At 43.1% G+C, this 22,059-nt stretch overlaps 1 protein-coding gene across 3 annotated transcripts in view; it reads left to right on the top strand.

Annotated features, from left to right (window-relative positions):
• The window catches only part of LOC116992811 (limbic system associated membrane protein), a 1,292,475-nt gene that overhangs the window by 951,487 nt on the left and 318,929 nt on the right, over window positions 1-22,059 (top strand). The window contains exon 2 of one of the 3 annotated variants that reach the window (XM_033052803.2): window positions 18,254-18,332. In XM_033052803.2, coding sequence (XP_032908694.1) covers window positions 18,254-18,332 — 79 coding nt within the window. Of the gene's footprint in view, window positions 1-17,731; window positions 18,333-22,059 lie in introns of those variants that run through there. The other 2 variants (XM_033052802.2, XM_033052805.2) reach the window with 2 other exon arrangements.

Here is a 22,059-nt window from a genome sequence, read left to right as displayed (position 1 = left end):
AGGAAGCTTTTTGTGGTAATTGACCTGGTAGCTGTGTGCCTTATCAATAAGCATCGGGGTATGTAACTTCTGGCAAGTTATATGTGCAGCTTTGGTTTGAGGTGAGACACCTGTGAGCAGCAATCGTGACTTGCCTTCCTCTTCCCTGAGAATTCTAGAGGCAGTGAGGAATGTTTTGATTACGTTTTTCTGCAGAACATCAGGGCAGGCAGGCCCAGCCTTAGAGAAGGACAAGGACAGGCAGTACCTAACAAACAGAGTTATCAAGTTCAGTGGGGAAACAGGAACTGCAGCTCCCAGGAGGCATTCTCTTCCCACAGGCAGATGTATTGTTGAAATACTCAAACCAAAATGCACTAAATTCAGAATGGCAAAACATTTGGCTCCATCAAAAACAGCAACATTTCCTAATCAACCTTGGCACATTATTTAAGCACTCTTGATTTTGGATTTTTTTTTTTAATATTTCAACTCTTATCTCTAATTTAGAATTTATACCTGTGTCTTGGGTTACAATACAGGATGTGATCAAAAGTATCTATTCTATCACCATCTGAGACCAGGGGGGGCAGTGATCCTTATCTCCATGGGATATATTCTACTAATGGGCCATCCATTGAAACCAGGTGGGGCATTGTTCTTTATCTTTTCACAACCCATCCTTCCTCCAAGGAGTTATCTTCTGCTAATGGCCCATTGAGTCCCACTTTTTGTCTGATAAGATGACTTCATCCCATTGGGAGATGCTCCAGCCAGGGGGAAGATCCAAGCCTTTCTTACCAATATGAAAACTGAGATTTTGGGACACTAAGGTAGCCCTTTTTCCATCTGGACTCCAGAGGAAAACCGGACTTCTCCACATCATCACTGGACTTTCAGAGGGAAACTGCACCTTCTACAGGACCACTACTTCCACTGAAGCACATCTGTCACTGTCAAGGGGATTGTAGTCATAATTTAATGGAACTGCTACCAACACCCTGCCTGACAGGGTGTCAGGTTGTACTCTGACTCTGTCAGTGTTTGGGGTTTGTTCTTCGTAGTACTGTATTTCTATTTTAATTTCCCTAGTAAAGAACTGTTATTCCTAATTCCCATATCTTTGCCTGAGACCCCCTTGATTTCAAAATTCTAATAATTTGGAGGGAGGGGGTTTACATTCTCCATTCTAAAGAGAGGTTCCTGCCTTTCTTAGCAGACACCTGTCCTCCAAATTAGGACAAACTGTGATGAAGTTACTGGAATTTTCCACAAGGAAAAAGTTCTGATTTGGGGTTTTATTGAGCTCAGCTTTAAAAATTGAGGTAGCTGCACTTGCTTCTGTGAAGTGCTTTGATATCCATGGATGAAAAGAACCATAGAAGTGCTAATTATTGTCATACTGGTTTTAATTATTCTGTCATACTGATGGAGCAACTGCCAGTTTTCAACCAGCAATATTTTTTTACAAGATGTTGTCCAGTGTACAGTTTTCAGTGAAACAGTCACATACTTAGTTTTAATTGTTGTAAAAGAAAGAAAAAAAGGAAAATCCTCTCCCTCCTCAACAGCTGCTACTGTTCTCTGATGAAAGTTCAAATCTGACTGCATTTGTACAGGATGTTAGTATCAGGATGGTAATGAAGAGAGGAGAAAGCTCCACTTTAGATAGATAGATATTTAGATATTGCAGAGTAAACAGTGGGAAGAGCTAGAAAGGGTGAGAAGCTCTGAAATTTGCTGTCTGCAGTGATTTATAGTGGAAAATGTACTTCCCAAAAATTCAGGAAAGGTGTGATTTTCATATCTTTTGTTATTGCTATTTCTGTTTTTTGAAGTACATTTTATTGTTTCTCTGGGAAGTACTGTATTTCCAGTCAGCTCAAACCAACTCAGCTGAACTGTTTAATTCAACCAGTTTAAAGAAAAACTTTGTTTACGCAGCAGTATCACCAGTCCTCATGAGAGCTGTAGTTTAAAGGCCTCAGTGCTCTTACCTTTTCAGCCATGTTACCATTTACCATTCTTCTTGGCTGTGCTATAATCCCTCTAAGGCATCCCTTGCTTCATCCAAGGCCAGTGTCATGGCAGTGGAACCCACAGCCACACTGGAGGAATATGTTTATCCCTGCAAAACTACCTATACCTGCAAAACTAGTGGTTTTCCTAATATTCTTTAGCAAAGACACAGCACCTGGTGAGACAGTACTGACTGGAGTTTAATGCATAAGGGAGAATTTAGGGCCAGGCAAACAAACACTCACAAGCTTATCTGATGTTCTGTTCTTGTGGCTGAACCATCAGTGTTGTGATTTCACTGAGGGAAAGAAACTGTGCAGTGACTGACTCTGATTGGCCTTAGCTACAACCCAAATATGAACCAGGACATCTGTGGAAATGGTGTAAAGCCATTCATATTACACAACCATTATCAGGGGATAAAAAATTGCCACCCAGGAAGGACATCGTGAGTAGTAACTCAACTCCAGGGGTGCCGTATTTTGGAGGAGACACTCTCTGTCTGTGCAATTTATGGGAATAAGATATGCAGAATGCTTCATAATTGCATTATTCTAATCTAAAGAAAAAGCACTTGCCAGAAGATGTCACTTCCCTCACTGTCATGGCTTTGTGTGTCCCTATGTCAATAAACTTATCTAGGGCAAGCAGTGATTCTTCATGACTGACAGTGGGCAGCTGGTCTCCAGAAAAAAGTAACAGTGGTATTCTTTTGGGGAGGAGACCTTCCCCCCAGTCTGGCAAACAAGATGTCAGACCACTAAAACACAGAGATGGCTAAGCAAAGCCTTAAACACCGAAGTCCTTCCAGACATGTATTCTTTGTTTTAGTGTTAATTAAAAAAAAAAAAAAAAGTCATTTATGTAAAAGCCTTTGATGCAGCAAGCCAAAATATTGTGTTGGGGTTTATTAATGTGAAGCAGAAAGGTTTTGCCTGTCACTGCAGTTACTACTCAGTTGTTGCCTGAGGATTATGAGGTTTTTAAACAGACAATATACAGTTATTTTTTCCTGTTCTGGAGAGAGCCTGGTGGTTCTCCATGTGAGTCAGCTGTAAAGCAAAGGAAGCACACACAGTGAATGTGTCGCCAGGGCCTTAAGAGCTTCTTTTAGACTCTGTGATGGTTTTTGGTGCCTGACTAGCCATCTCTGTGCCTCACCAACTAGGTCTCTGGCCTGGTGACATCTAGGTGTCTGTCCTACCTGAGCAAGTAAAACAGAAGAAGAAAAAATAACTTCTTCTTTGGTGACTTGAGTGGAGAAACAGCACTAAGGAGGTGATGAAAATATGGGGACTAGCCCTTTCTCTGAAGCTACAGTTGGTATAGTTTAAGTTCTGTTGTACCTCAGAGAAGGGGAATTTTCTTTTGGAATTCATGTTCAAAATCTAAATTGAAGTAATGTAAAAGTAGCTTGTAAGCTGGGGGAAATTCTTACAAAAGGCTATCATTTAGGAAAAAAATCAGGATGGATGCACACAGGTACAGGGACAGGTAGCATTTTTTTTTCTACCCTATGGCCAGAAGACATGAACCAAAGCAAGACAATTTCAGGATGAGCCTCAGCTTGCCTGTGGGAATTGACATGCAGCAATTGCCATTTTGCCAACCTGCTGGCCAGCCTGCACCTCCTTGTGCCCAGGACCAGGTCCTTGCTATAAACCTTTGTTACTTTGGTCACAGGCATGAGGAAACATGATGCTGAATGTGACACTACAAGAGCCAAAGTGCAATTGCAGCTCCCTGGCCTTTGTAATCTTTTTGCTAAGAGTGTTTACTGGAGGAATGAAGAGATAGGAAGTACATTACCACTGCATCAGCAGAATGTCAACTTAACATGGCTTTGCCAACATAGCTAAACCTTTAGGTCATTCTCACGGGAGCTGTAAGGTGAAGCTGTCTTTGAGGGTGTGTTTTACCAGCCTAATGCAAACAAGGCAGTATGATTTTAGCATATGTTAAGCATAATGGCAAGAAGGAGCTTGAGGTTTAACTACCTGATTTTTAATACATCATGGAAGCATGCTGCCTTATTTGTGCTAAGCTGTTAATACACATTAGCTAGTCAAATACATGTTCTTTGCACTTCTTAAATCCCAGTACAGAACAAGTAAGAATATTTTTTTTAAAAATAACATCTATACCAAGTTAAGATCTTAAATGCATGCACTGATTGGAATTTTCCAGGGTTTTTTTAATGAATATAAATATTACTGTGGACTTTCTGTATTTTCTTTTGAGGATGTCTGATGAGGAAATAGGAAGGAATGTTTCTACATTGGTTTTTCTTCTTTACTTCTTATTGCTTATATTCCAAATGTTGTTGAGAAATAATGAGAAAGCATTAATCATCTCTCTGGCTGGTCTAAGACAAAAGGAGAATCTATAAGCCATACTGAGGGTTTTTTTGAAGCACTTCCTTGTCTTAAACTCTATTTCCCTATGCCTTAATTTTCCAAAGTTTTGTATTCTGACTTAGTATTAATTGGCAGTAGTTGCTGTATTTGCTAGATGAGTCATCAAAACAGCTTTGTATCTTTTAGATGGATGTTAGAATTTGGCAAGCTCTTCCACTCTGGTGAAATAATCAAGTGTTGGGGTTTAACCCCAGGCAGCAACCAAGCATCACCTGCCTCTTGCCCACCTCCCCCTCACTCTGGTGTATAGGGAAGAGAATCAGGGGAAAAAAATAAAACTCATATGGGTTGAGATGAGAACACTACAACAACTGAAACAAAGTAAAATATAACAAAAATAATAATAAAAAGAAGAGAGAGATAAAAACTCATGAAAAACAAGTGATCCACATCTCAACTGCTCACCACTCACTGACTGATGCCAAACCCATCCCCAAACTGCAATCAGCCCCTCTGCTGGGTGACTCCCCAAGTGATGTGTCAACTGACCATGATGTTCTATGATAGGAAATATCCCTTTGGCCAGTTGGAGTCACCTGTTCTGGCCATGCTTCTTTTCTTTTTTTGTGCTTCCACTGGCAGAGCATGGAAAATGGACTTTGACTTACGGGAAGCACTAATTAGTAACAATCAAAATATAAGTGTGTTATCAACATTATTCTTATACTGAATCCAAAACATAGAAAAATTCCCACTACTGAGAAAAAAATATTCGATCCAAAATCAGGACAAAATCAGACTAGAGCTTTAAGATGATGGGAAAAGTTGTCTTGAACTGCTGGGTCCAGGGAATCAGGCAAAGTTGAGCAGCTTGTCCATCCTTTTAGGATTTGCCATGAGATCTTCGTTAACTGGATGATCATATTCTAATCACAAATGTTTCTCTATGTCTCAACCCCATCCATCTTTCTTGCAGCTATCCAAACACTTGTCATCTTTATGAAAAGATACTACAAGAACTCGAAACAATGGACACCACCTTCACATTGTAAAAGCTCTTGGCTGCAGAGCTAAGGGTCATCTGTCCGATACTGATGAAGTCTTAAATCTTTCCATAGGGAGTTGAATACATCTAGCAAACTAGAAGCATACTGCATGTTCCCCGGTCATCAAGACATTGACTCCATCCTGGCCAGTGTGTTCAAACACCATGTTTTAAGATTGGTTTCTGAAAGTGAGGACATATTTAGAAAGCTGAAGAACCATAATGGAAATTATAAGGAAGACTTGATTTTCAGGTGAAATAGGGAATTTTTTTCCCTTTCTCTCTGAGTTGATTGGTTTATTTTCTTTAAGGACTGCTTCCTGACAAAATACCACAGAGATTAAAACTTAATATTTGTCCTATCCAGTCATCCCAGTAAACTGGAATATCACATAAGCTAGTCTCACCTTGCTCATACTCATGCACACACAGAGCATGATGATGGCACAGGCCTCCTTCCACAAAGGACTGCACCCTGACCCTCCTTCACCAGTTTCTTTCCTCATGAACTTGCAGTGCCTGGAACATCCCCTACAGCTCTGTTGTGCTGTGTAGGTGAAGTGGAAAGGGCTCACCTTGTGTGAAACCTAAATCCTTTGTGCAATTCTCTGTGGCAGTAAGAGCAAACCAGCTTCCAGTCCAGAGATTTAAACAATGACACATGTCTACTTTCCTGTGTATGAAGGGAACTTCTGCTTAAAAAGGCTTTCTCATTGCAGAGCTTTGAGGGGCCGCAGGCACATCATATATGGTGTTGATGTCCTGCAGTTTCCTTTGGATATTTTTAAGCATTCATGGCCTTTTCTCTGCTTCAATCATCTGTGCTTGATTTGCACAGTGGCATAGAAAAAGCTGTCCAGTACAGAGCCCTTACCAGAGTCACCAAATCATAGAATGGCTTGGGCTTGAAGAGACCGTAAAGGTCATCTACTTCCAAACCCACTGCCATGGCCAGGGACACCTTCCACTAGAACAGGTCTCTCAAAACCCCACCCAATTTAGTCTTGAATGCTTCCAGGGATGGGGCATCCACAGTTTCTCTGGGCTACCTGTCCAATGCCTTTCCACCTTACAGTAAAGAATTTCTTCCTAATATCTAGTCTAACCCTACTCTCTTACAGTTTAAAGCCATTCCCCCTTGTCCTGTTGATATGTGCCCTTGTTAAAAGTCCTTCTTCAGCTTTTTGTAATGCAGCTCAGAAGAATGTAAAAGCAGCAAAAGTCATTCAGAGGTTTTCTGTTACCTTCATAAACATCTGCCTGATGGCTATCAGCATTCATTTACAGACATTATTTTTAGCAAAATACTTAAATTTCACTTCTGCTTCACTTGTGGTTCTCTTGTCTTTACTTGTGTGGTATTAGTGCAGATGCGTTCATGTGATGGTTTACAGTGAGCAGTCAAGTCTCGCATCAGCAGCGGGATTCAATGGGCAAATATTTTTGCACAGGTATCCCTGCTGGTTTTTGAACCTTGAATGATGCTTTAAGCTGTGGAATAGAGGCTAAAATTTCAGCTGGTATGAACAATGCATCCTCAGTGCCATCAGAGGTGTATTGTGAACAAGGCATCAGCTTTTCCTGAAGTGCTCGTCACTTACCAGCAGTGGACAGATTTGCTCCAGAAGATCTCAAACAACAGAATGTGATCTGTATGGGATACATTGCTTGTGGCTAGCAGTTTGATCAGTGTGGTCTCTCAGTGCCTGAGTTTTATTGTCAATTGAGCAATGGCAATAAGATTGGCAATTTGTAATTACAGTATATTCAGCTAGTCCAGATATTTCCCGGGGGAATATTCTTGTGCTTCCATGTCTGTCTGAGGTCAAAGGAAGAAACTTTTCAAAAAACTTACTACGGTATGTGTTTTGTTATGTCCTTTAGTAGAGGAAAGGAAAGGTCTGGAATGAATCCATAATTCTTGAAATCCAAATCTGTCTGAACCCCTGTACCCCTTTCTCAATAGCTAACAATTCCCTTTCTGCTCACTGAGTGCATAACAGATTTTCCTGTATGGTCTTCTTAGCTCTGGAGGATTGGCTCAGCTCATGATAGGAGAGAGACAAGACACATCAGATCTCTCTATGGCATTGTGTCCTCTTGAGTGGTTGCTTGGTGTGTACAAGCACACAGGCAGTACTTTATTTAACAAATGCCAGTGACAGCAGAGACCTAAAACATAGCTCCTTTTGTGGTATGTTACCTCTTTAGACTGGGGTCTCTTACTGCTGACCATGCAAGTGCTTTTGGCTGTTGGAAAGCTTTCACAGGTGAGTGGAGGTGTCCCATTGAACATCATGCTTGTGATAGAGGGAAATGGAGTTAAGGCACCTGCTTGGCTCTTTCTGTCATGTGATGCAGATACACATGGGCAGAGAGAGGCTGTAAGAATACGGGCTTCCAGCTGGCATTGGTTCTTGCATTCTCCTCTGCAGAAAATGTTTCTTGAATAGGGACCTCAGTCTGAATGCTGCTTTCAACTTCATATTGTGTTCTAATAATATCACACAAGAGACATGAAATGTCTTTGATCACAGAGAGTAAATGCCACCAAATATTCTTCTTCCTGCAGCCTTTTTCTTACTGTATTAAAAATTCATGGGCAATAGCAGCTTCTCCTTTTCAGGACTTAGCTACATCAGCAGATGGTGGGAGTGGGCAGGAATACTGGGGCACATTGATGGATGGAACAGGGGTGTCCTGAATGAACTGGGTGCAGGAGAAATTTGCACTTAATTTGCTTATGCTGTATCTGTCTGAAGCCATCCGGATTCACTGTTTGTTCTTCCCTTTGATGAGCAATGAGCTTACTGGAGAATGGTTGCAGTTAAGTTAAATTGACATGAATCTAAAGGTGTGCCTTACTTTCTGTGTTTGCTTTGCTCTTTGTGTTGCACTCATTCTCCAGCCAAGAACAGTTTACAGGCAATGAGAGTGAGAGGCAGACTTCAAGGAAGGAAATCACAGCCCCACAGAAATCAGTGGCAGATGTCCACTTGATTATATCCTCCTGATTCATTCAAGGGGCTACTACCTGTCAGGGTTGTCTTTGACATCTCAGACACTGATAGACAAATTAGGTGCCTTCTTCCACAGAATCCTCATCACATCAGTAGGTAACCCCTTGCATTTGGTGATATGCTTTTATCACCCCAACCCTGTAGAAAGTTTTCCTGCCAGCTCCTTTGGGCTGTACTCTCACCAGATCAAATGAACTTTGGTAAACCACTTTTACCATTCTTTCTCAAAACTGTATGTGAAAGTGGTTGTCTTACAAAAAGCTCAGAAGCAGATATTTGAGTGACTTAGAGCCCTCCCTTTCACAAATTCAGGCCTCCCCTTGATTCCCACTGATATCTGTCGAACACAGGATGATTCCTTGCAGACTGGTAGAATAAGGTAAAAAGGTGCTATGGACAATGACTTTGGCAAAAGAATAGATTTTCCTGGAGGATACTTGAGGTAGCCTCACCCACACATGCGATAGGTGTTTGGAGTTCATCTTCTAGTCCATTCCTCTATTAGAGGACAAGTAATGAAACATACAAGTGCCCTATTCAGAGCTCTATCTCTTCATCAGAGATTTTCTTTGAGGCCTTTTCTTATTATCTTGCTCCAGTCTTTAGTGATTTTTTTTTTCACATCATTTGCCTTTGTTCAGCAGCTGCTGTAGTGCTCTGACCAACCTGCTCTTTGTCCTTCCGTGATCTCTGCCTGCTGGAAGAAGCTAGGAGGCTCATTACATAATTTTAAAAAATACTGGTGTGTTGTATAAGTTGAGAAAGTAACAACGTGTCACTGAAGGCCAGGACTGTGCACAACCCCCAGGGGTTTCACAGGAAGAAATGCTTCCATTCTTGTGTAGGTTGTGAGCTCTTTGTTTCACTAAGCCCATACCGGCTGCTGGATCTAACAGGTTGCTGGAGCTGAGTGAATTATACGCGCGTGCATGTGTGTGTGTGTGTGTGAGTGTGTGTGTGTGTGTGTGTGTGTGTGAGCATTTGCTGGCACTTCAGGGCCTGAACCAGGTCAAGTCCCCACACAGATTTTATACCCCTTCAAGAGAACACCTGCTTATTCTCACTCTTGCCTGGAAGGCTTTTATAAATTGACTCCCCAGACCTCTGTTTTAGGGAGCTGTTTCAGGATGTGTGCATCCCTCATCCAGCCCAGTCTTAGCAGAGTCATAAGCAGTGGTTCAAGGAAGAATTTCTGTCCATAGAAAGGTATTGCTTTTTCTGAGAGGTATTGCTTCATCTGAGTAGTTTGCAAATTTGTCCACATTTGGGGCTGTTTTAAACATGAGTTGGGATGAAATGGAATCAGGGTGATTCTGAGATGAGGAGGTGCTGCTCCTGCAAGTGGTGAAGTCCACGGGTCATACAGCTGCATGGCCACTGCATCTGAGCACAGAACAGGAGGTTTCTCTGTCCTGTCTGACAGAATGAGCTGCTGGAATTACCTCCAGCAAAATGCCTTCTCTCTCTGAGAAGTTACCTAATTTCTGCACCTTTTGGTGGGCAGGTCCTCTGTTGTTCCACCCCTGCTCCTACCTCCCCTTTTCCAATCCTTAGACTTGGACCTAAAAGGGCCACTCCTGGCCCTACTTTTTTGCTATCTTGCCAATATCAAGGACAGTGATATTAATCTTGCATCTGCCAGCTCTCTTAGAGGCTGCTGAAAGCACCTTATTTTCCTCACCGGCTCCAGGTGTTTGGCATTTGTGGTCAAGTATTGAACTAGGAACAAAAGTGCTACAATGTAAGATTTAAACAGGTAGAACATAGTATTTCAAGGAGACAGTATTTAATAATAGTCAACCATTTAAGCACACAAAAGCATGATTCAATTCAGTGGCTGGATGATAAAGGAAATAATATTTGTGTTTAAAACAAGAAGAAAAATTTTTAATCTGATGTAGTAATTTATCATAGAACCCAAGAAGTAGGTGAGCTTTTGTGGCTTGAGGCAGGCAGCTGGATGGGATGATTTGAAAAGTCCCTTCCAGCTTTAAAGTGTATGAATATGACATGGCCTGACAGAAATGGGGCGTGGGAGCAACACAGGAAAGGGAGAGAAACTTTAAAATGTCAGGGTGAGAAGTTTAGAGGAGAATAGCATAAAGATATGAAGAAAAGCTGAAACATAAAAAAGTTTATGTTGAAAGACTATGCATGCACTAACTCTAAATGCTGATGCAGAGACATCCCTGACTTGTAGCCTGTAAGGATGATATTAACTGAGCCTGTGTCTGTAGGACAGTTCTCCTGGCTTTTCATCTTGAACATCTGGAAGTTTTCCTTATTTTCAGATCTGAACACAGTGAAATGAATGGAAGTGTTTTCAGAGGTTTGAATTCAGGCTGGTCATAAAGGAAATTATCTCCAAATTTTTGCATACAAATTTCTCTTGCATGCAAGGCTTTCTGACACTGCCTTGTGTCCTGATAGCACCACAGAACTTGAGAATTTTTCTTGTCTTGCTGAAGGCCTCAGTTTAAGTTTCATAAAAGCAATGCTGGAATTGTTGTAATGGATAAGAAAATGCATGGCACAACAGCCTACTGCTCTCTATTCTTCACAATAAAATTAATTCTCCTATAATGATGGATGTGTAGAATGTATCATTTCAGCAAGACTCTGGAGCTCTCTTCAGAATCATTGCTGTCAGAGTGATTATGGTCATCCATTAGCACTGTGTGGAGAAGTCCATGCCAGAGCAGGTCATTGAATATGCATCAGGGCTCCACAGGATGGGTTTGACCACCTCTTAGCTGTATAGAATTCCTGTCTGCAGCAATCTATGTCCCTTGCAACTGCCAGGCAGTTGTTTTGGGACCTGTTAAGGAGTATGTTGAAAATAGGTTACTCCTGGAATTTTCTGTAGATTGAGTTTTGCAGGGGCTTTCTGTTAAGTAGTATCATGTCAGATCACCCTACAGCCTTCAGGATCTGTGTGTACGATTGGAAACTTGTGTGAGGATCTCTGCAGTGGAGCTGTAAACTTTGACACGCCCTGAGAGACAGGACAATTTAAAATGGTTAAATTAGGCATCTGCTCAGGTTGCCCTCAAGAAAAGATTACTTCTCTGAGGGCAGAGGGAGTCTAAGGATCTAGGGAAATTCACTTTTTATGCCTCTGTGACTGCTTCATTGAGTAATTTACCCAAATTCACTGAAGAATTTGGACTGTCCTCCTAGAACTTCCTGACCTTTGGGTCATCTCTCTGCTTCTATGTTGAGAGGGACTGTTAACCACTGTAGTCACTTGTGAAGGCAATCCTAATTACTTTTGCTAAGACCAGTAAATATTCACCAGCACTGGAGGAAAGTTTTTGGGAGATACTAGGAATAAGCAGATAGAGGTACTGCCTTCTTATGGGGAAGTGACTTATTTAAGGACCTGTAGGGTTGAATTCTGGCTCTGCCTGACTCATCAACTGTTATGTGACATTGGTAAAGCAACCATTCACTGCCAAATATAAAGAGACTTTGAAGCTGTGCTCAGGGGGAGGTATGGACTGCTTGTCTAGATTTGCATGACTAACTCCTATAGTCACATTTTAAAAACACAGGTTAACATACTACCTTGTTCCCATGAGGAATGTCAGAACTGGGATCAGCTCTTACCCTGCTGCTGAAGCCATGAGCCAGCCTTTCTTGTGGGGACAGGTCCCACAGTTTCCCCCTGGGACTGCTGCCTGGGCTTGGAGATGGTAGGCAGCTTGGCTCCCTGCCACACAGCAGCACTGGCTGAGCAGCTTGGCCTCCAGTGGTTTCAAAATGATTTGACACTCTCTGGCAAGAAGTAGCGGCAAAGTCCAGTTGTGAGGTGTTGGTAAGGAAGTCACAAATGGTATTTGATCTTTCACAGCAAAGGCAGTGTGATGCTCTTTACACTACTGATGACTTTTATTCTTGTATTGTTGTATTTATATAAGACTGGAAGGGCAACCTTTGTTTTAAGCAAAAAAAGAAACACTCTCTTTGTCTTGACCCTCTCAAGCAGGAAAGATCCTTCTAAAAATGACTCTGTAGTCCTACAAGCACTTGCTGTGATAACAACCAGTAATTAAGGCTACAAACCATCTGCAGTACTAACTCTTTAATTCTGCTCAGTCATACTGATGAAAAAAAAAAGCATATTTAGGCTACTGTTTTCCTCCTGTTCAGCCTTCAGATTTGGTCTTTAAGTAAAGGTGAAACTTTCTGAAAAGTCTGAACACAAAATCTCCGCATCCAGTCAAACAAGTTGTTTTTCTTTCAAAGGTGACTCCACAGTTCTCTGCCAATGCAGCACAGAAAAAAATTAGCATTGCAACTTGTTTTTAGCTGGTGTAGATCAGCGTAGCTCTTCTGACCACCAGTGGTGGTGGTACATCAGCTTACAGCAATTGAGAACCTGGCCCTTGACCTCTAAATAGTCCATACCAGGGAGATCAATTGTGAAACCAGATCAATTGCATAGCAGCAAGGTTACAAATTGGTGAAAATCAGCTCTTGTTCTTCTACAAGAGGGAGTTCTGTTACAGGTCAGTGACCACACTTAGAGAGAGGTGTTGTGCATGCATGTTATCATCTGCAGTTATGGCCTAGCTGAGTGCTCTCGATGCAGTAAATTCTTCTACCTAATGAGGTCCTTACTTCAAAGGAAGTTTGGTTTTGTTGCATTACACATCTGGATGTTAGCCTTGGTTCTAAACTTGCTCTTTTTTCAGCATCAAAACTCAATTTAATTTTTAGATTTGTGAAGTATTCATAGAAACCATAGATACGTATTTTCCTCAAATTGCAGAATTTTTCCCTAAAATAAGTGCTTTGTAAGTTTGATTTCCCATCTCTCTTCTAGTCCTGCTTCTTCTCCTTCTACTCCTATGGCTCCCTGGATCCCAGGGACCAAAGGAGAATGGAATGTAACTGCTTAATTGCAGTGGGATGCCACCCTTGCACATCAGAGCAGAAATGTGTGCATGTAGGATCTGCATATGTGGGAATGAAGAGAGGACAGAGAGATCACAGCTGTCCTTCCACAGTCCCTTAATCTTCCTCACCATATTGTGAAACCCCTTTGGCTCTTCCTCATTCCTCTCCATAACTCCTCTGCCAAAAAGACAAAATTGCATTTTCTCTTCATGGCTGAGAAACTTTGAGAAGGCTCTGCTGCATTGTGCAGCAGTGTATCTGGACTAAATGTGTTATAGCTCACAAAACATCATATGTTTCTGCTCACTGTTGCAGATACTCCAAATAAAGTCCCTATGTGCCTGGACTCTGCTGTCAGAGCCATTGCAGTCTCCCTAAAACTATTGTGTCAGTCATGATATAGTCTGGAGACTTCTGTGAGCAGTTTGCTTTTTTTGGTATTGTTCAGAAATGTCTTTTCCCTGATTCCAGCAATATTTGGGATCAAGCCACCAGTTTTGGTGTGGCTGGTAGTGAATGAAAGTCAAGTAAGAATAGTTCCATTTTGTGTGGTTGTTTGTGGTGTGAGCTGACAAGCCTCACTTCAGTCCTGGAGGGCAGCCATCCACATCATACAGATGGTTGTTGCAGGTGGCATTGACTGAAGCGCAGGGATTGCTCTTTGCATTTAGCCACTTCAAATGCAAAAAAATCCCACAAAAACCAACTCCTATTTGTGGACAGAGTCCATGCTTTCGCTGTCTCTTGGCTCTCCATGAAAAGTAGGTGGCACTTCAGGCTTTCTCAGTGTCAGTCCCTTAGTATCTGAAAAACTGAGCTGCCACACAGGCAGGCAGAGGTGACCTGAGTACCTGTCTTAGGGCACCTCAGCATGGCATATTTCAACATATCTCCTGCCCATCTAGGACCAGTGTTAGCTGGCCTAGCTGTCCACACTGTGATGTCTTCAGCTCATTCCCCTCAAAGATAGGGAAAGTAGGGATAGCCAGGCTGCCTCAGCTCATGCTGCTGTTTTCCTTCCAGCTTGATACACAAATGAATCCCACATCCATAGCGTGGAAACACAGATATGTTCCTGAACCTGTCATTGAACATTTCTATCATATCTCTGGCTGTGCCTTACAGTCTGTGCTCCTCAAAGTGTGTTGCTCTGGTCCCTGTTCCCTTTAAACAGGGTTTTAGTGTTTTGCATTGGAGAGGAGGGATGTAGTACCTGTAGGATTGGGGTCATGCTGCTCCATCCATTCCTGAATGCATAGTGACAAAATCTGGTTAGTCAGGCTCATCTTGCCAATCCTGCACCTACCAGAAGTACCGATAAATGGCATTAAAAGGCTGTGGTATAGATTTGTGGTGTCCATTCTCTGACTGTTTACCTGCATTTTTCCTCTGGTTTTCAGAAGGTAGGGCAGTTAGGAGCCAGACCTGCTGTTTCATTATCTGCTTCCAGCAGGGGGAGATGTGTCCAGAGAGTTATTTCTTCATACAAAAATAATATTATTTATTTTACTCATGAGGCACTCTCCTAGGATTTTTCTGATTCCTGCTTGTTTGGCCTTTTACACCTATGCATCCCCTTGCTTTTACTTCTGTACACTTCTAAAAGCAAATAAGACCTCTCAGCTTTAGGTTTTGTTTTTGTTTTATTTTTCACAAGGCTCACAAGACACTCAAGGAAATTTCTTCCTCATCTGTTTATTATTATTATTATTATTATTATTATTATTATTATTATTATTATTATTATTATTATTATTATTATTATTATCAAATAGTTATGCTACAGTAGTTCTAATGAGGATTGTATAAATGTGTAAGATGAAATCATCCCCTGTACTGCTACATCAACAGAGAGGGGCCTCTGAGTCCTCTGTGATGCACCTCTCTCGGTACAGAGGTATGGCCACATGCAGTTCCACCTTGAATCAGGGTCTTATTAGAGCCTAGAGACAGAATTCCTTCCTTCTCCCTCCCTGAAATCTCCTCTGTTGTTCTCTGTATAAAACATATTGGTGCCACTTTCTAGGAACTATATTTAACTAAGCATTAAATTTAGATTTAACTGGATAGTTATTGCCTCCTAAGTAAATACTCTGAGATAAGGAAATATTTAGTGAGCTCTAGCACTTGGGTGGCAGATGCTTCTTGCATTGCATAATAGTTAATCTTCGACAAATATGTTTTCCTTACTCCACAGGCATTTAATTAACATACAATAGCTCTTATTAAATGTAGATGAAACATATATGGGAGATCCTTGTAAAAAGAATCCTGCAACACTGGCTTGCGAGAGGGGTGCATTTCTTTCATTGGTAACTTCAGAGGAGACCAATCTTTTCGCTGTACTGCAAGTCTGTCACAGGCAGTGCAGAAGTTTCCCCTTGGTGATGCCCCTCTTCTGGCATGCCAGCAGCCTGATGCATCTCTGTGCCTTTCACTGTCCATCCTAGAGTGGTAGTTACTAGTCAGCCATCAGGTATCAGCAGAATGGTCTTCTCCAGAGCAATACCCTTGTGGAGTGAGATCTCTCTCTTCAGTAGCTTGGGTACATCTAGAGAGTGGATTAACTCTTTTAGCTCCTCATTCCTCTCCCCCTCTGGTGCTATCTTTACCAAGTCTACTGCAGAGGAAACGTCTGACTTGCCTCACTCCTTAGCTTGAATACAAAGCAGTCATCTCTTCTTGCTGCTGCATGCTTGGCACTGAAGGAGCAGCATCATGACCTTAGTCCCTAATCTGTGGGCCTTTAACACTTGCAGGGATTGTTTTAAGTACTCAGACAGTGTGGCCTTTCCATACCAAGCCTGCAGGGGCCAGTTTCTAGGAGTTCAGAAGGAAACTGCATATATTCCTGGAAGAAGAAAATGATTCAAGTACCATGAACTACAGTGCCACTGGCTGGGGACATGCATTAGCCATAAATCACTAGAAAAAGATAAGTGCCCTGGGGCAGTACCACTGCATGCTTGCCTTGTGCTTGAGAACTTCACCAAGCATTGACTTTAGGCTGCTGGGAGACAGGAGGAAGGGTTAGAGGGTCCCTTGATCTGGTCCCACACGGCCATTTCTATGACAGTGATATTCCTTATGTCTCTTCAGTTTGAGTGCACTGTATCCCACAAGGCTGCAGGAGCAGAGGTGAAGCAGGCAACGTACAAGATCTGCTTTTTCCCTTCCTGCACGCACGCGTACCAGCACTGTGACCACACAGGACAGCAACTCTCAGCCGAGTAACACTCAGCATGGTTTTTCTTGCACCCAATTCTCTGGATCCTACTTAAATCTCTTCTTCCCTCTTTGCTTCCCCGTCCCAGCCCCGCCGTGCTTCGGTCGCAGGAGGTTTACATTAGCGAAGCATCCCTAGGAGCAGTTCCGATCCCTCCGGCAGGCAGAGATCGGGCTGGTGGAATGGCAGGCAGGCATCAGCAGTAAAACACACGACCTATTCCTTTCCATTAATTAAATTTCCCTTCTCTTTGCGGTGGCGGTGGGCTGTGGGCTGAGGGAGCGTTCCCGGGTGGGCAGCGCTGCTGCCGGCGGGCGCGGGGCTCAGCTGCGGGCTCTGGCAGCCGGCAGCACAGGCCGAGCATTCACACCGCGGGTAGCTCAATGCCGGCATTGTCTCGGTCCGTCGCTCCGAGGCTGGGAAAGGAGGTGGGGGCGGGAAGGGCTGAGTAGAGAGAGGTGGGAGGGAGGGATGTACAACTGGTCATCTGGCGAGAGGAAAGTCTGAGAGGCGAAGCAGGGTTTGAGGCTGCAGAGGCAGTTGCCAAGGATGCTGCTCTGTAAATCAGCTAGCTTGTGGCTTCAGGCCGCTAAGCCAAGTTGTTTGCACTTTCGGCCACAGACCTTTTTTTCCTCGCTGTTTCATCTCCAGAATATTTGCCATACCTTCCTCCGTCCTCTGTGCCCTACGCCCTGTGCCTCCCTCCCGCTAAGTAGCTCCCGGCTGCTCCTGCTTTCTCTCTCTTCCCGCTCCAGTTCCCCGCTCCCCTTCTCTTTTCTCCAGCCCCCTCTTCCTCTCCCATCCCCTTCCCTCTCTGTCTCTCCCTCCTCCCCTCTCCGTAGGGGCTTCCCCCCTCTGCCTTGCAGCCCTTATGCCTTTCCAAGCCCCCTCTCCCCTCCCCGGCCGCCGTTCCATGTGCCCCCGGGCAGCCCCCGGGCAGCTGCGCCCGCGGGAGGGATGGGGAGCGCGGCCCGCGGCTCCCTCCGCGCCCGCCGCCACCGCTGTGGTGCCGAGCTGCCGTCTCACGAGTAAGGCTCCCTCCTCTCTCTCTCCCTCTCTCCTCCTCCTCCTCCTCCCTCCCTCGCTCCGCCTGGGAAAGTGGGTTAGGAGGGAGCGCGGGGCTGGAGGCTGCACAGCCACAGGACTATCCCCTCCCGCATTCCGGTGGCACAGGATTCCTCTTGTTCCTTTTCTTTTTTTTTTTTTTTTTTTTTTTTTCCACCTCTCTTCATCAATCTATACGGGTCGATTTAGTTGCTATTATTTCGTAGTTATTTTGGTACCTGGCTTTTTTCGTCTTGCTTTTTTTTTTCCTTTCCCCCTCTTTTTTATTTGAAGGCTCTGCTAAGACTGTTTTTTTGGGGGGGGTTTTGTTTTGTTGTTTTTTTTTTTTAAAGCCTTTTAAAAAACCCAAAAAGGCAAGGAAGGGAAAGAAGCCAGCAAGACACTGAAAAGAGCAAGAGAAAGTGGCAGCTGAGAAGGACTGTGAAATCACCTCCCCTTTCTTGGGCTGTCGATCAGAGCGACAGTTGTACATTATTATTATTGTTTTCTTTCTACGTCTATCTGTCCACACACACAGGCAGAGAAAGAGACAAGTACTGACAGTGAAACTCGACGAAACCAGCCATGGTAGCAAGGGCTCAGCCTGATCGGAAACAATTACCGCTGGTCCTACTGAGATTGCTTTGCCTTCTCCCTACAGGGCTGCCAGTCCGCAGCGTGGATTTTAGCCGAGGTACTGATAACATCACCGTGAGACAAGGGGACACAGCCATCCTCAGGTAGGGCATTTTGCCAACTTTTCCTCTTCTACGTGTGCATCTAAATTGCCATGTATGCAACGTGTACATGTGACGTGATAAAAATTTGTGTGTATGTGCCTCTTTTGAGAGTGTGTGTTATTTTACCTCTCAAACTGCAGTAGCAGCAGCTGCTGCAAACAGGCTCTGCATGTGTGTGCTTTAATATGAAGAAATTGCAAAGCTTTTTAACACTTCTTGCCACACTATCCTCTGTGTAGTGTTCTGGATCGAAAGAATTTCAGTGGGGAAAAATCTGCTTGTGTTAGCCAGCTCTTGTGAACGTACACTTTCCACCAGCCCTGCAGTATCAATAGAGGAATCGAAAAGGGATTCAGCTGTGCTTGCCAGATGTTCAATTGATTTTCCCATTTTTTTTCTTTTTTTACATATGCAAAAACTTTAGCCCTGGTGCTGCCAGAGCTCTCAGGCAAGTTCTTTTGGGAAACTCTTGTCTTTTAATTTTGTTTATTTATTTTTCTGCTCTGTGGGCAGGAAGATGGATATAGTAGTTGAAAAGTCTGGTGAAAAAATGGTCTAGCAGCTCTGACATTTACAAAGATTGTGTCTTAGTGTGTTGGGTTTTTGGCAGGGCTAAATAAATGTGTGTATGCTCTGCCTGTGTGTCTGGTAGTGATGAGGATGTCTTTGCACATAAAACCTTGCTTACTGACACTATTGAGTGTTATATTTCTGGTTTCATTGGGCAGGTTTTCCAAAGGTACTTCTGACACTACTTGGGCTTTCAGTTAGGAGCGTCCCAAATAGCTGAACTGCAGTAGTCTTTTCCCTATAGGTTTCCTTTTTCAAATTCTGCCTTGCTCAACTTACCTGCAGTAACTACCCTACTGAAGGAAAATTCTGCATATGTGAGTGTGCACACTGTGTACTATGGCTGTAAAACTACGATATGTAATTTAAAATAAGTCTGTGATCTGTATGAGGAGCTGATAGTGCAGAAACCTTGATGCATCAAGGGAGCAATCCCGTAGTAAAGCTAACAACAGTAGCAAACTTTTCTTTCTCTTTCTGTGAAATAAATCTTGCTGGATGTCACACAAACACTCTGCTACATGATCCCCTGTGTCCTGCATCCATCCCATTTAATGATAGAGAGAAAAAGGAGACTGGAAGAGGGATGTGTGTGTGAGAGTGTGTGTGTGTGCGCGCGCGCGCGCGCGTACTCATATCGCTTCAGTTGCCTCCCATGTCCTTGGTTGTTTTGATCCTGGAATATCCATTCAGCAGCTTCCATTCCCCAGCTCTCCAGACTTGTTAACTTGAATGTAAGATTTATCCACACAGAGTAATAGGATTTACAGAGTAATTCATCTGCCTTGCATATGCAGTGAAAGCAGTTTAGATTTGACATGGTAAACACCTAACAAGGGGTGTTGCCTCTGACTCCAGATTTTCTACTCTCTCTTCCACTCACTACCAATTCATATATCCCATTAACCCTTTTCTAGCAGGACGCCTAGCTGACTTATCCCCTTTTTAAAGGCAAATCGCTTCCATCAATCATTTATTTTGGCAGGGCTGCTCAGACAGATGCTTGCCAGCATGTTTGGTACATGCAGCAGTAGACAAGTCATTAAGCTCACTTGCCCAGACAGGGGTCACTAGATTTCTATTTCCCACTTAACCTTGGAGCTTTTCAGTTTATCTAGATGCTGTGTGCTAAAGCTGCATTTGCAGCCGAGAGGGCTGAGTGGATGGTGGAGATGGTGCCTGCAAGTGCTGCGTGTAAAGCATTCCTCCATTCAGCAAGCTCCATGGGGCTGCATGGGAGAGTAGTTTCAGTGATTGCATGTGGCTTGCCAGTGTTATGTCAGGCACTAAAATAAAACACCTGAGTGAAGTGATCCAGCTGTGTCACCCAGATGTGTGCCAAGTGACACAGTCTGCAGGAGCAGTATGCCACCCAGCCATGTAAACGCTTGCCCCAGGCAATACTGTGTTCCTGGCAAGCTGCATTTCTGTCAGAAATGGCTGTGGCCAGTGCACTGGCTGTACCTTTTTCCTTCAGCTACCTCCCTAAGCTCTTTAAGCAGATTTGGCCAGCTATATGCTTTTCACGTTTCCTAGGAAGGGCAGCTGTTTCCTTTCCCTTTCCATGGGACCAGACCCAGGTTCCTGGAATATTTCAGTTCCTCCTTTAGACAAGAAGCAGAAACCAGGCTGTATTGGGAGACAGACTGCCACATGAAGCTGGAAGGGGTGAGATTTCCCCACGTCCCATGGACTTTAGGTCCTGCAGGATAGCATTTAATGTCCTCAGTTTTAAAGGAAAGGTTTGTTTGCTAGCTTCCCCCTTGCTGTTTTGTCAACCCTCCAAACCATAACTTGCTTTAAGACAGCCTTGTTTTGAAAAACTCCCAGTGCCTCGCTCTTCTTGTCTATAGATCCACTATGACAAGACAAGGAAAAAAGCTAGATGGGAAAAAAACCCAAACTCCATTAGATGATCTATACTAACCGTGTTCAAAGCAGAGCTTTATGTCCACAGAGAGATAGGTAAGAGTTTTCTATACACTGATCACATCACCTGTCTTTGCTAAACATCTGCTTCAGAGAGATTGTTCAGCATCAGTTTACCTGTGACCAGTAGCTTCTGTAGCTTGAAGGGAAATAAAAATGTGGGAGGGAGAAGAAATGATACGCAGTTTGAGAGAAATAAAAGCAGCATACATAGTGCTAAGATAACTAAAAACATTTTGTTCCTGTAAACTGTGATGCAAATCATTCAGCAAATCAGCAAGGACAGGATATTTTAAATGAGTCTTCCTCTTTGGGGCTTTATACATTTGTATGTAGGGTTACAGTTGTAGGTGGAAGAATGGGTGGGTGGACTGATCTATGAAGTGGAGAAAAATAGTTTATTATAAGCCCTAATGTAAAGAAGCCAGTCCTCGGATGCTTCATCTGCAGCTTGTTACTCAGAATAGAATTAGTCTGAAAAGTTTGGATATTACTTTTTAAAGCTATAGCATTTAAAATATTTCCTCAGTATGGGACTATTAAAAAATATCCCTAAATCTAAACTGGCTCATCTCCTAAATGACCTGGCAGAAGTTTTGATTCATTTGTTGGCCTTGATGAAGGTTGATGACTCTTAGCAAGTATTTGGCATGGAGAAGTTAGGGAATTACAGAGAGACTAAAAATAGCTCATGATAGACTGTCTGCAGGGAAAAGTGTAATGATCTGCTCCTTAGAGCAAGGCAGAAAAGAGAGGAGGGGTCTGAGAGCTGCAACAGGTGAGAAGGGCTGAGCAGAGTTGCTGCTGTTTGTCCAGCTTCAATCAAGAAAAGAGAATAGGATGGTTTAAAGATGACACTGAATATTGGTGAGCCTGTCAAATTTACTAAGGTTTCATTTTTTTTTTAACTCTGTCTTCTGCAAGTGAAGAATGATACTGAACCTTATTTTGAGTATTGAGAGGGAACTTTGGCTACAGTTCCTGCTGATGTCTTGCTTTCAAGATTACAATAATGAGGTTTTCAGATTTTGTATGCAACTTTCCTGCTTGGTGTTAGGAAAAGAATAAAAGGATATCTAAACAAAGAATGCACAACATATCCCCCAAACGAATAATAGGAAAAGGAAAACAGTCCCCTACCCCAAATCTTCTTGATTTTTACCTGCCTTCGGCATCCCTTCCCACCTCATTTGCTCTGCACATGTTTGGTGAGCAAAGGCAGGTACAC

Source organism: Catharus ustulatus, chromosome 2 (assembly GCF_009819885.2).
Source record: "Catharus ustulatus isolate bCatUst1 chromosome 2, bCatUst1.pri.v2, whole genome shotgun sequence".
Classification (NCBI taxonomy): domain Eukaryota; kingdom Metazoa; phylum Chordata; class Aves; order Passeriformes; family Turdidae; genus Catharus; species Catharus ustulatus.
Note: the sequence above shows the minus strand (reverse complement) of the source record. Positions and strands in the feature narration are given on the sequence as shown.